This window comes from Uloborus diversus, chromosome 7 (assembly GCF_026930045.1).
Source record: "Uloborus diversus isolate 005 chromosome 7, Udiv.v.3.1, whole genome shotgun sequence".
Taxonomy (NCBI): domain Eukaryota; kingdom Metazoa; phylum Arthropoda; class Arachnida; order Araneae; family Uloboridae; genus Uloborus; species Uloborus diversus.
Window position 1 is genome coordinate 84,100,926 of NC_072737.1, and position 13,162 is coordinate 84,114,087.

The window sequence follows — 13,162 nt, forward strand, 5'->3', positions numbered from 1 at the left end:
CAGGAAAACTCCAAACGCATTATTATAAACATGGTCAAAGCTAAGACAGCAAGTAAGTATCAAGAAGACAAATGCAATTTTAAGTTATTTTTCGTGACGTTCGTGGAGCAGCATGGAAATACGGGCTCTCCTCCAGTAAAGGTTCGAAATTAAAGCCCTAAAAGCAAATTTAGGTTATCTTTAGTTTCGTGAGCAACAAGGTGGAGTAAAATTTTTGAAATAGTAGCTCTGCTTCGAGGAGAAAAAACACATGCGTTTAATTTTGTTAGTATCTCATATTTTCTATCTTATTTTTCTTCTTAAAAATGTTCCTACTCTCACAAAGTTTTTGGGAGGGGTCCTGACCCCCGCTACAGATCCAGCCCCAGTGCTCAGAAAGTATGCAACCTTCAAATATTGAACTGGGGCCGTGGTAGCCTGATCGGTAGGGCATTGGACTCGGGGCCGGAGGGGCTCGGCTTCGATCCCCGCTGGTCGAAGACCCACCGTCGTCATTAAAGGGGACTGGGCGACGTTAAATATGCTCGTGGTCTCAATGTCCTCCAAGTGAAACGATACCTCTGGGGAAGCTAGTACCAGGTAGCTATTAGCTCTTGGACTAGTTCTAAATTCTCATTAACTGTTCGATCCGGTGATGGTGCTGCCATCTATCGGTATATAAAATAATGGAGGCAAGGCACTTTGTATGCAGTCCTCGACATAAATACAGTTATAGTCAGTTGTGACTCTTGAATAGAATAGAATAGAAATATTGAACTGAAGCGCGTTTCTTAAGCACTGCAGAGCAACCATTAATATATATCGTAGTATGAAAACAAGTCCGACAGACGAGAATACTGAGCCGTTGCCACACCATTGGATAAATTAAAAGTAATGTATTTAGTCAAAATAAGATAAATAAATGGCAACAGATCATTGTAAACATTCCTCTGAATGCTGAAATCTGAAATGACTAATCTCTTGCCGAATGTCACAGTCAGATGATCGTTTCTTTTACGAAGAATTTTTTAAAATTATTTCCCGAGAAAAATGAGTTTCTTTTCAAAAAAGCCAACCGCAGCAGGTTTGTTCAACTTATTTGTTTTGTCGTTTTTATCGTCTACCTTAAAATGTCAGTTTTATTGGGTTCTATCTCTAAGTTACGTAAAATATCAGTGTTTGAATTTGATGATTTGGTATGCCGACCTTAACAGCTTGTAATTCATTTTTATGATTTCGCTACTTTTTTCTTTCTTTAATGATTTTGGAACTTTTGTTTTATTAACGATTTTTAAATTGTGCCCTGCTTTCCCAAAATAACTGTGCTGATAGTTTAATTATAGGCACAGTAAAGTTAAATAAATACCTTTGTGCTTGAAAAGTAAAATAAGAAAACCAATGCATAATAACTCAATTTCCAAGGCACAATATTCGTGTGTTCGCACGTTATTCATTGCAAATCCCCAAATGCACAGGCTAAAATGGAATGTCCCTTCTACTTCAACCCTTCTCTCCCTCTCTCTCTCTCTCTGAGCCTCAAAATAGCTAATTCCATTGAAGAATAATATTTTCTGTAATCTTTCGGCCTTTTTATCATGCAGTTTAATTAATTATTATTCATCTTCTGTTGTGACTGGGTGAATTTCATGAACTGATAGTTTTTCAAATTCTTACTTTTTTAGGGTTAACCCATGTTAAATAATGTCCATTTTTCTGTAGCCTTGGCCTAGTATTTTGGGAGATCAGGAAGGGAGAGGTCAGTTGCTCCAATCTTGGGAAATTAAATTGTATTTAAATATTTAAGTAGGTGTAGTCATGTTTTGGTTGGGAACTTGTGGTGCAGGTTTCTGGTGTTAGATGGGACTCAGGTCCAGCATTTTATTTAACTGAAATTAAAAATTTATAACTATTTAATTAATTTTATATGAATCAAAATTGACATCAAAGCAAAATGTTGTAACAGCACGTAAGGTCCCTCCAGAAATCTGTGGTTGTGGCAGTTTTTTTACTATATCTTGGAAATCTACTGTGCTGGTGTCTGATGCTACGGGAAAGTAAAATTTATTGCTTTCCTTTTTGCGAAGAAACCTAACATTAAATTCAGTTTCTTCTTGCAATTGCTGTTCAATTTGACCAACGTAATGAAGAACGGTTCGTTTAGTTTGGAATTGAAGTATAATGAAATCGTTGACATGTAAATCTTCTAGAACAAGAGCCTTTTCCTCTTCATCTGTATCCAAAATAATATCTTCAAAATTAGATTTTTTTTTATAAAAGACATTTTTCTCTAATAGGAATAATGGCAATGTGCAAAATAAAACACAAGAGTAGTAATTAAAAGTAGTGTTTATATATCAGTAGAACTTTAATTATATTAAAAAACAGACTATTCAGTAATTTGTATGTCTTCATTTTCATAATTTTCTTTTAAATCCAAAATAAAATAGTAATATTTAGGTGCATTTATAACTCTTTTCTTCTAAGTTTCATTTGTTCAAAGGTGCCCCAACTTTTCTGTTCAAAGGTACCCCATTATATGGAATTAGGAATTAGAACAATTTACTCAAGTAGGCTTAAGAATAATAACACAACAAAACCTAAAAGTTAAAGCTAAAACTTATCTTTAAATATTGTAAAATCATTTAGAATTATAGAATTACAGGTTTTTTTACAAAAACCTTACAACTTTATTTTAAAAAGTTTAGATTTCAGAGAGAAAAAAACACATACCTTGCTCAGACAATAGTATGCATGCAAAATGATCAAACTTGGCTTACTTTGCTGCAGAGAAACAATAGTAATGTGCTGCCATATACATTAAAAACGTAACATTTTTTTTAAAGATAATATTTACAGTGTTCAAAGGTGCCCCCCTCTCCCCTATCCAAAAGTAGAACTACACAAATATTTTTAGTCGCCCTTGCTTTTATTTAGTTACTACATGTGTCTTGGCGATTGCTAATTTTCATCTCTATGGGTACTGTTTTCTCTTGCAATTGCACTGCCCCTGAACTAGGCCATTATCTTTGAAGCACTGTGCCCCATTCGTAGAAATACAGTCTAAAAAACATGCCACAATCTATTTAAATGGCTAGTTGAGGAGATGTATAATTAGCTAAATGTTAAAACATGTGTTACATATTTATAAGCAATACAGGGTTCTACTATGTTTGAGGAATCACAACACAAATGAGGAAGACAGTAAGTAGCACAGTAAAGTAGATGTCTAACTGCTTTATTGCCGCATCACAGAATGGATCCACCACCAAAGCATTGGCAACTGTGCTTGCATTACAATTAGATTCCTCATTGGTAGATCCATTATGTTACTACATGGTATTAACATGTTTTCTCTATGAGTTTTAAATAGCCTAATTTTTGGCTTGGTGCACCTAATTACAAAAGTATAAATGTGTCCAATTCATGACCTATTATTGAAATAAATTATGAATAAAATTTTAAAAATTTTATTTTACATATTTTAAAAATTTTATCTTTGAAAAATCAAATCAGTGTGTGATATTAAATGCATAATATTGGACAATTCCATTGTGATGGGTGTAACATTCAGACACTATTTTTACCAATTAAACCAACATTTTGAGCTCTAAATCAGTTAACAAATACAAGTATTTTAATCATGTTTAACTATGCATTTGCTTAAATAATTAAATTGAAGCAAAACTGTAGGACTTTTCAATTTTTTTTAAAGAAATTTTTTTGATCTTGTGATGGGTGTGACATTTGCGAGACATGACTAGAAATTCCTGTAATTATTTCAATGTTTCAAGACCAAAGCATTTTTTTTCCATTAAAAGACATTCAAATGAAACTTAATGCATTTTATTTATGATGAATTTAAATTTTTTTACTAAATAGGATTTTTTTTTGTGCTGTGACGAGTGTGACAAAATTTGTGACGGGTGTGACACTGTGCAAATCTGCTACTTGGATGAGCAATTTCTAAAAGAATAGTGATCAGAACATATGCCATACTTGACAATAGTGAATATAAATTTACATTTCAAGAGAAAAAGCTAGTACTGGGTGTACATTTAGTTTAGCAGGTCTTTAATGGCCGCTAACGAAATTAGGTCAAGTGTAGCTTTTTTTGGTAATTACAAATAATTTCGTTTTTTAAATATCATCTTTTGCATATCTTTGCTTATTTTTTCTTTTTAAAGTTAAGATGTAGAGCAGTAATGTAATATTAATAATATACAAATACAAATACAAATACAAATGTGACGACCAGCAACAGGCTCTGGGCCCAGCTAGGCTGGTCCTAGTCAATTAATTAGTCCCCAATGAAGATCAATGGCCCTCTTAAAGCTATCCACTCCCTTGCTCATTACCGCCTCTTCCGGTAAGCTATTCCAAGTGCCCACGACCCTGCTAAAGTAGTAGTTTTTCCTGATTTCCAAGTTAGCCTGAGATTTAAATAGCTTAAAACAATGACCCCTTGTCCTGCTTTCCCCGCAAAAATTTAATCCATTTACATCTTTCATTTTGATAAATTTAAATAACTGAATCATGTCCCCTCTGACTCTCCTTTGCTCCAGGCTATACATGTTAAGCCTATTAAGTCTGGTATCATAATCTAAATCTGAGAGTCCCCTTACTAATTTAGTTACCCTTCTTTGAACCCTTTCCAATACAAAAATATCTTTCTTCAGATAAGGCGACCAAAACTGAACAGCATACTCCAAATGAGGTCTTACTAAACTCCTATATAAAGGCAGAAGAACTTTCTTAGATTTGTTTGAAATAGATCTATTGATGAACCCAAGCATTTTGTTGGCTTTGTTACTAGCAATACTGCACTGTTGACTAAACTTGAAGTCCTGATTTATAAAGACACCCAGATCCATAACATTTTCTGCCTGATTTATGACTGAACCCTGTAAACGATATCTCATACGCTTATTTCCATGACCTAAGTGTAGCACTTGACATTTCCCTACATTAACTGCCATACCCCATTTATCTGCCCACTTAGTAATATGATCTAAATCCTCTTGCAGCTGTTTTACTTGTTCTTCATTTTCGACAATCCCCATAACTTTTACATCGTCAGCAAAACAATTCATGCTTCCAGAAATATTTTCATTGATGTCATTCATAAATATAATAAACAAAAGAGGCCCTAAAACTGATCCCTGAGGAACCCCACTTAAAACATCACTCCAATTAGAATGATTTCCTCTCACAACTACTCTTTGCTTCCTACCAGTAAGCCAATTTCTAACCCAAAGTAAAGTTTTTCCTCCTATTCCAATGTCAGCTAACTTGCTGAGAAGAGCAACATGCGGTACCTTGTCAAAAGCTTTTTGAAAATCAATATAAACAACATCCACACATTTTTTGTTATCTAAAGCTGAGGTAACCTTGTCGTAGAAATGCAATAAATTAGTAGTACAGGATTTAGTAGTGCTTTGTATTACATTACCTTTGGTGGTTAGTGAAAAGAAAAATAAAAGCTACATCAGGTGTTAATATAATCTGACTGGGAGTAAGATATAGCATTTGAGTGTCAGTGGTAGCTATATTTTACAATGTAAACTTTGCAGGTTGTTCAGCTTAAATATTATCAGAGCTGCTTTCCCGAAAGTTGTCACTTGTCTGGATTTCATTTCATCATTAATTCTAACTTGCAGATGATATTCACTCAGACTACAGTATTTGCTTCAATATACAGATCAATTCTTGTCATCTTCACTGCACAATTAAATAAATGAAAAGCTGCTTGATTTGACTTAGCTCAATTTGACAATGTTGACTGCATTTAGCCAATAAGACAAATACGACTACTGTCGCATTTTTTACAAAATGGTAAAAAAATTCTAATCTCATATTAGTTGAAAATCCCCTGTCCTGGAAGGAAGCATTAGTTTTGTTTTACATTTTTTTTTTTTTTTTTTGATTGAGCTCTACAGCAATCAGAACATTTTGTCACTTTTCATGGTTAGACAATTCCGTTTTCAGATCAGTTATGCTAGCATTTTAAAATGTCCCATGGAGCATATTTGTCATGATGCAGTAATTTACTTCCATAATAAAACAAATTGTATCATGTTTTAGCCATGCACAACTTGTAAATGTCATAATTGGTCAGTGAGGCTTTATATTGCATCCTGAGAACCTGTGCCATAGTTTTGGGTAAAGTTTACTTGTTGTATAATTCCAGTGTCTTCGATATTACTTTTTATCTCATGAAAAAAATTTGACTGAGGCATTTCCACAAAACAGAGTAATTGTGGAAATGGGCAACTGATAATTTACTTCCGTTAAAAGTAGAGACGTACCGAGTAACACTTTGGCCGAGTACCAAGTACTCGGCCTTTCACTACTCGGCCGAGTACCGAGTTACAGAGTAGTGAGTTACCGAGTATCAATTTTGTTTTAAGAAAAACCATCAACATATACGTGGTACATTTTGAACTTATTGGAATAGTAGTATAGTCCTTCCTGTCCATATAATAGTTTTTAAAACAATATTCCAGCTGAAATTTAATTATGCCTTACTTAAAAGATCTTATTTCTGTCAAACATTTTAGAAAAAAGTTATTTTTAAAATTAAAAATAAACAAAAGGTGTGATTAATCAAGTTAGAACTAAAACAAATTATACCAATCTATTTTAGTTCTAGTTCGCCAAACATAAATAATTTTTAAAAGCAATACACGAGCACTGCAGACACGTACTTCTGCGTTACAAGGAACGTCTTTTTCAGGGTATAAAATGTGAGCTAATGAATGTAAAGACATTCGACAAAAAAATCCGACTTCTGTCGGATGTCTTTAAATCCATAAGCTCACATTTTATGCATTGTAAAAGGCATTCCTTGTAACGCCAAAACAGGTATTTGCAGTGTTCCTGCACATTTGTACTTTAAATGTTGTTTTGTTTGCTTTTATTTTTTAAGCAAAGGTCTTTTTATATTCCTTATAAATAGTTTTTGTTCGTAGCAAAAATCCATTTAATGGTATAAAAATTCCATATTTTCTACACTTACCTTTTTTGCCCAATTTTTTATAAATAAATTTTATTAACTTTGGGGACATTAAAATAAAGATTCATTCCATTAAAGCAATATAAACTTCATTATTCTCAAAATTTAAGCTTGGCTTGTAAATTTGAACTGTTAGTGATTGCAATATATTATATACCTGCGTTTATTATTAATTGTAATATCTGTCTTGAACAATATTCAATTTTTTGCAACTACTCGGTATTGGCTGAGTATCTGATCAAAATTTGGCTAAGTACCAAGCACTCGGCAAATTGGCCGAGTACCGAATAGTTACCAAGTACTCGGTATGTCTCTACTTTGAAGCTATTTTACTCCTTTGAAATGTTTCAAGAATTAAATAAAAGTAACTCTCTTAATAACGAAAAAAGGATTGAAATACAAATAATTCAAATCTGTCATGTTATAAGATTTTCAGATTTTTTTAAAAACTACAATGCTAATTTTTTAAGAAATGGTTTAATCTTCTATTTCATTCAGAAAGTTTTTAAAAGCTATTTTAAATGCTGTCACACTTGCCCCAATGATTTTGTCAAACCCATGACAAACGTTAGTCACACTCGTCACAGCAAATTTTCCCAGGGAAAAAATATTTGATCAAATTTAAACATTGTACTCCTATTCAGACCTGCAAACATTAGAACTTTGGAAACTTTCATATTTTTCCATAGAGAAATGCATTTGCTATGGTAACTTAAGCATCTTTTTTGTGATGGGTGTGACAGCTATATCTCTTTATTTATACTAAAAATCCTGTTAAATATTTTGTTATGAAGAATTAAGTGTTCCAAAGGATAGACAAATGTCAAAAATAGTAATATATAGACACACATACAAAATTCTCTTGCTTTAAATAGTAATTTTGGGCGAATGAAAATGCTATGTTTTTCCTAAATACAAGTTTATTATATTATGTTAACTTTAGGGCTCAAAAAAATAATAAAAAGGTTACTTTTATAAAACTTTTCTTTAATAATTTCATAAACCTCATGTTATTAGCTTTAATTTGATGTATTACTTGTAGCAGTAAAACAATTTTTTAAATTTCAGCCCTCATGTCCACTTTTTAATGGAATTGCCCTATTTTGCTCTGAGCCTTTTTTTTCTGCATTCTAGAACTGATGAGGGACCAGAACAGAAATTTACGTCGTGCTCAACGAGATATAGAAAAAGACAGAAGAGATTTAGAGAGACAAGAAAAACAATTGGTAAAGTTATAGATTCTCCAAAGAATTGGTTTTCTTAACAAAAAAGCTGTATGTTTTCTGATTCTTATTGACTGTGCATTTAAAGTATTGCATGGAGTATTGAAGTTCAAAAGTGTTTATTTGTAAACTTAATTATAATCAGCAGTTTCATTTGATATTAAGTGCTTTGCTATGAAATAGTTTGATTGTATCTCATGACAAAATTCATATTTTTCCATTTATTAAGTCGATATTATTTAGGGGCAGATCCAGAATGTTTTGTAAGGGGGGTTAAGTTTCAATGGCCAGCATTATACCTAAAAGTATCAGTTAAGCAGGGGAGCTTAACTCCTGGCACCTGCTCTTATATTATGTAGCACCCCCCTCTCCCCCCAAAAAAAGATCAAGTCTCTTTCAGTTCACTTTTTCAACGGCGCCACCTGCACAATGAATCAAACTGTATTCTTTCAAATTTTTATCAAAAGTCATATCTCTTCACACAGACAGGCTCACACACACACAGTTTGAGACAGAACAATGCTGTGAAAAAACATTAGACTCATTAGATATTATTGTTCTTTTGTAAATAAACAAAAAACTCAAAATAGCAATGTAGCCCAGAAAAGGAACACAGTCAATCCTTTGAATTATGTCTTACTGAGAAGAAATATTTTACAAAACCAAGGAAAAAAAGGTACTTGTACTGTTTTTTTTGTTTTTTTTAATCTAAAAAATTGAAGTTTAATAATAATCATAATAATAAAACTCTTGTCATCACAGGGGAGTGAGCTGACCCTTTGACCCTCCCCTGAATCTGCCCTTGATATAATTATTACATTCAAATTGTATTTCAGACTGATTTATTTGTTCTCCATTTTTGTTAGTATTTTCAAATATGTTATTCAATTTAATGATTCTCATCTGCATTATGATCTCCATTTCATTATCAAATATATAATGCTGTCTACTGCGGGGTTGTTTGGTTTAAACCACGTTGGTTTAAAACAAGTGGTTTGTTTTACAAAAATTTTCATTGTTTTTCCCGAAATGGTTTCGTAAATTTTACATATTATTGCCGAGATTAAAATCTAATTAATGCAATGTAACTAGCAATTCTTTATAGATAAATTACATATTTAATAAATTTAAAAACTTATATTGTTTAAAGTAATGCAAGTTTGCTATAAACAGTTTTTATTATTATTATTTTTTTTTTTCCTTTTTTAAAAAATCTATGTAGTTTTTCTATTAGGTACATAAATATATATACAAGGCTAACTAAGTTTTTCTGAAATTACATGAAAAAAAATCCAAGTAGCTCTTTTATAATTTTTTAATTATTTTCAGTCTTTTGCATGTTTCAAAATAGTCCAAAAAGCATATTTCAACTAAAACTTCATACACTACCCAATTTGCTCGATTACTTAAGATTTATTGAGATAGATTATGTACCATTGAAGCGATGCATAATGTAAAACTATCCTAACACTAGAATGTTTAAATGACAAGAGAAAAAATATAACTAAATAAGTCCAAGAATACTTAAAGTAGGCATAACATTGCGCTTATACCTGTGCACACTTTTTGCATCTTTGATAGATGATGTAGTCACAGCAAGAAAAGAAATTGTATAAAATTATGAAAACAGAAAATATTCATGTAACTCTGTGCTCTTATAAACAAAATTTTGTGCCAAATTTTCACCCTTTCAAAGAACTTTTTTGGTCCTAATATAATAAAAGAAGTCTCATGTATGAATGGTGGAAGAATCAATAAACATTAATTTTTATGACAGTCTTTATTATTAAAATATGTTAAGAAAGTATTGTCCTTTAAGTTTGTACTGAGGATTTTAATTAAAATAATTTTTTTTTTTTTTGATAAAATATTGTATTCCTAAATGCATTAAACCAAGATAAATAATGTCTACAATGGAAAACATAATGATTTTCTTAAAACCTACTTGTCTTCTTTCTATAATTGTTGTCACTGTTACATTAGGTAAATAAATTACATGATTTTTTAACTTTTTTAAAAATCTGTAAACAAAATCCCACCAAAAACATTCTGTAAAAAACTAGCCAAGTCTCGATGGAGCTGTTTGTTTATCTCTAAAAAGTAATGAAATCTAAACAAAGTCATGACAAGTCGAAGGTTCCTTACTGCGATTTCTTTATTGTTATATTTCATGTTGTGTGACTTGGCCGTTAAACATTCTTTATACGTTAGTGGGTACAAGTCAATTTTGTTTAAACGTTTTCCAAGTGGCAATTTTCCATCGTCAATGGGTAGTGGTTCTGGCGACAGATTGGTGCAATGGTGTCATGGAGCACCTGTTTTTGTACCCTTGTGTATACTCTTTAACGGCTAAGTCACACAACATTAACTATAACAATAAAGAAATCGCAGTAAGGAACCTTCGACTTGTCACGACTTTGTTTAGATTTCATTACTTTTTAGAGATAAACAAACAGCTCCATCGAGACTTGGCTAGTTTTTTACAGAATGTTTTTGGTGGGATTTCACTTCTTTTTGTAGAAACATTTAATTTGTGTGATGTTCAAGTAGACTAAAGTTAGGCTAGATTAAATTAGAAGATGTGTCCCACTACGCTGGACTTTCGCAATGACAGTCGATTTTTTGATGTACCAAGAGTAGAAGGGGGCATTACCATATCTAATACAGCTGAGACCAGCTGAGGGTTTTTCATTAGATACTTCAGACTTTCGATTTTTGACATCAAATTAAGCGGCCCACCAAGTTGAACATTTTTTGTAAAGGCGGTAGGTCGATCTCTAATAGTTTGGTTGGGCTCTTGTGTTTTCTAATCAGGGTCACTCCAGATTTTCGATTAGCCTAGTTTTTATAGATTCCCTTTATGTGGCCAATAAACCCTAACTCTGTACCAAATTTCACCTCTCTGAGTTTATGGGAAGTACTAGTTCTATTTTGATGATCATGAGTGAGTGAGTGTCATAAATGCGAAACTTTGCTTTCGCTTAACTTCGGAACTAAATGACCTACAGACTTGAAATTTCGGATTTCCAGTGTGTGATTATAGCTTACTGGATGACGAAAATTTCTGCGTTCTGGTCTCATCAGAAGGTTCTCAAATAGGGGCCTGAAAATGCGACGAAATGGTTCCAGTAAAGATGGTACAGCAGTGTTTGCTTCGCGCTCGACTTGGCTGGGGCACTGCCGTGCCCCTCGATATGCATTGATCTTTTGATTTTTAAAGTTGTATAACATGTACATCAGATTCATTTGTCGATACTACAAAATACTTTCCGTGTTTAAGAATGCGTGACTTTAATTTTACTTTTATTATTTTATTTATAGAAGGTAGCTATGGTTATGAGGAAATTAATTTGCAAGAATTTATTTTTGGTTATTTGTAATAAATAATGTCTTAACTATCACAGTAAATTATCGCTTTGATTACTTATACCGAGACCAATTTATGTGTTGTATTTTTTGTAAGAGTTAAAGATTTTCAAACAATATTCTCCGATAGAAATCTCTAAGTATGAAGAAATGAAGTTACAAGATTTTACTCTTAATTATTTAATTAATTATGAAAAAACTAGGTACAAATATGAATATAAAACATTCCTTTATAATTAATTAAAAAATCTTCATGATTTTCTCAAAATATAATTGTTTTTCTTAGAAATAGTTATAAAAACCAAATAAACCCAGTTTCAAACAAAAAAAAAAGCTTGGTTTAGACCAACCCCCCCCCCCCTTTTTTTTGTTTTTTCAAGAAAAAAAACTTTTTATACCGGTCTACTGAGGTAACTGGCCTTTGCGTGTCCCAACAAACGAAAAGTTAATCAGTACTACCAGTAATGAGTTAGTCAAGCCAGTGCTGCCACCCTTGAAACAAGTAAGTGTTAACTACTCTCCCTAATTCAGTAGGAAACTATCTCTTTTCGTTTGTTCAACTAACGTTACCCAAGAAGGCTAAAGTTACACCAGTTGACAGTATGGATATTTATTTCTGATCTGGAGATAACCTTTTGCATAGAAAACATAATTTAAAAAAACTGAATGATATGCATTTTCTGTATCACTTTTTGACAAATTATCTTTACTTTTCAGGAAATGGAAATAAAAAAAGCTGCAAAACAAGGGAATAAGCAGGTTTGTAAGAAACAAAGCTTTTAGACATATATTTTTATGAGCAGAAACATTTTTAAGTTGTTAATTTCTTCAGAAGTACATTAGTGTTTAAAAATTTCTCATAACGTATTTGTTAAATATGTGTGATAAATTTTATCATTAGATTTTGTTTGAATTACAAAAGTGCTCACAATAACACAAAATGATAATACTGTAAACTTGTGATAAACCAGGGTTCCTATGGTCCTTAAAAGCCCTTGAGCTTTATTTTTCCTACTAGAGGACTTGAAAAGTACTTGAAAATTAAATATTCAACTCTGTTGATGTACTTGGACAATAGCTGAACTGAAAAAGAAATTAAACTGCAGTATTTGAAAGAAAATTGCTCCTAAGTATTTTTCGTTGTGTAAATGAAAATATTATTTGGATGACATAACTTTATACTATGCAAAATATGTAAACCTGTCCTCTCGAAATACATTAAAAAATTGGATATTGGAGTGCTCATTTCATTGAAATACAAGATAAATGTTACTTAGAAGGTGCTACAATTAAAAACCACTAGAAGTGGAAAGTTTTTTTTTCGAGAAAAATTTTACTTCCAAAAAAAAAAAAACTGCTGCTGATAAATTAATATTTTGGTAACATTTGTCCTAATTAGTTATTTTACGATGTTCTTCTGTGTTTAACATTTTTTAATTTGGTTTATGAAAATTTGTCCTTATAATTACTTGAAAAAGTTGTGGTTGAAAAGTAGGAGTTGCTTAAATCCCATGGCATTGATCAATTATTTCAAGTTATCGGAAGAAGTTTCCCTCCTACTCATTCTTAAGGAATACTTTTC

At 31.9% G+C, this 13,162-nt stretch overlaps 1 protein-coding gene across 1 annotated transcript in view; it reads left to right on the forward strand.

The window, feature by feature from the left end:
- Positions 1-929: 929 nt before the first annotated feature.
- LOC129225644 (charged multivesicular body protein 2b-like) overlaps positions 930-13,162 on the forward strand; it is a 46,493-nt gene continuing 34,260 nt past the window's right edge. Inside the window, exons 1-3 of the mRNA XM_054860111.1 lie at positions 930-1,063; positions 8,126-8,217; positions 12,298-12,339. Coding sequence (XP_054716086.1) covers positions 1,030-1,063; positions 8,126-8,217; positions 12,298-12,339 — 168 coding nt within the window. The 5' untranslated portion in view covers positions 930-1,029. The remainder of the gene's footprint in view (positions 1,064-8,125; positions 8,218-12,297; positions 12,340-13,162) is intronic.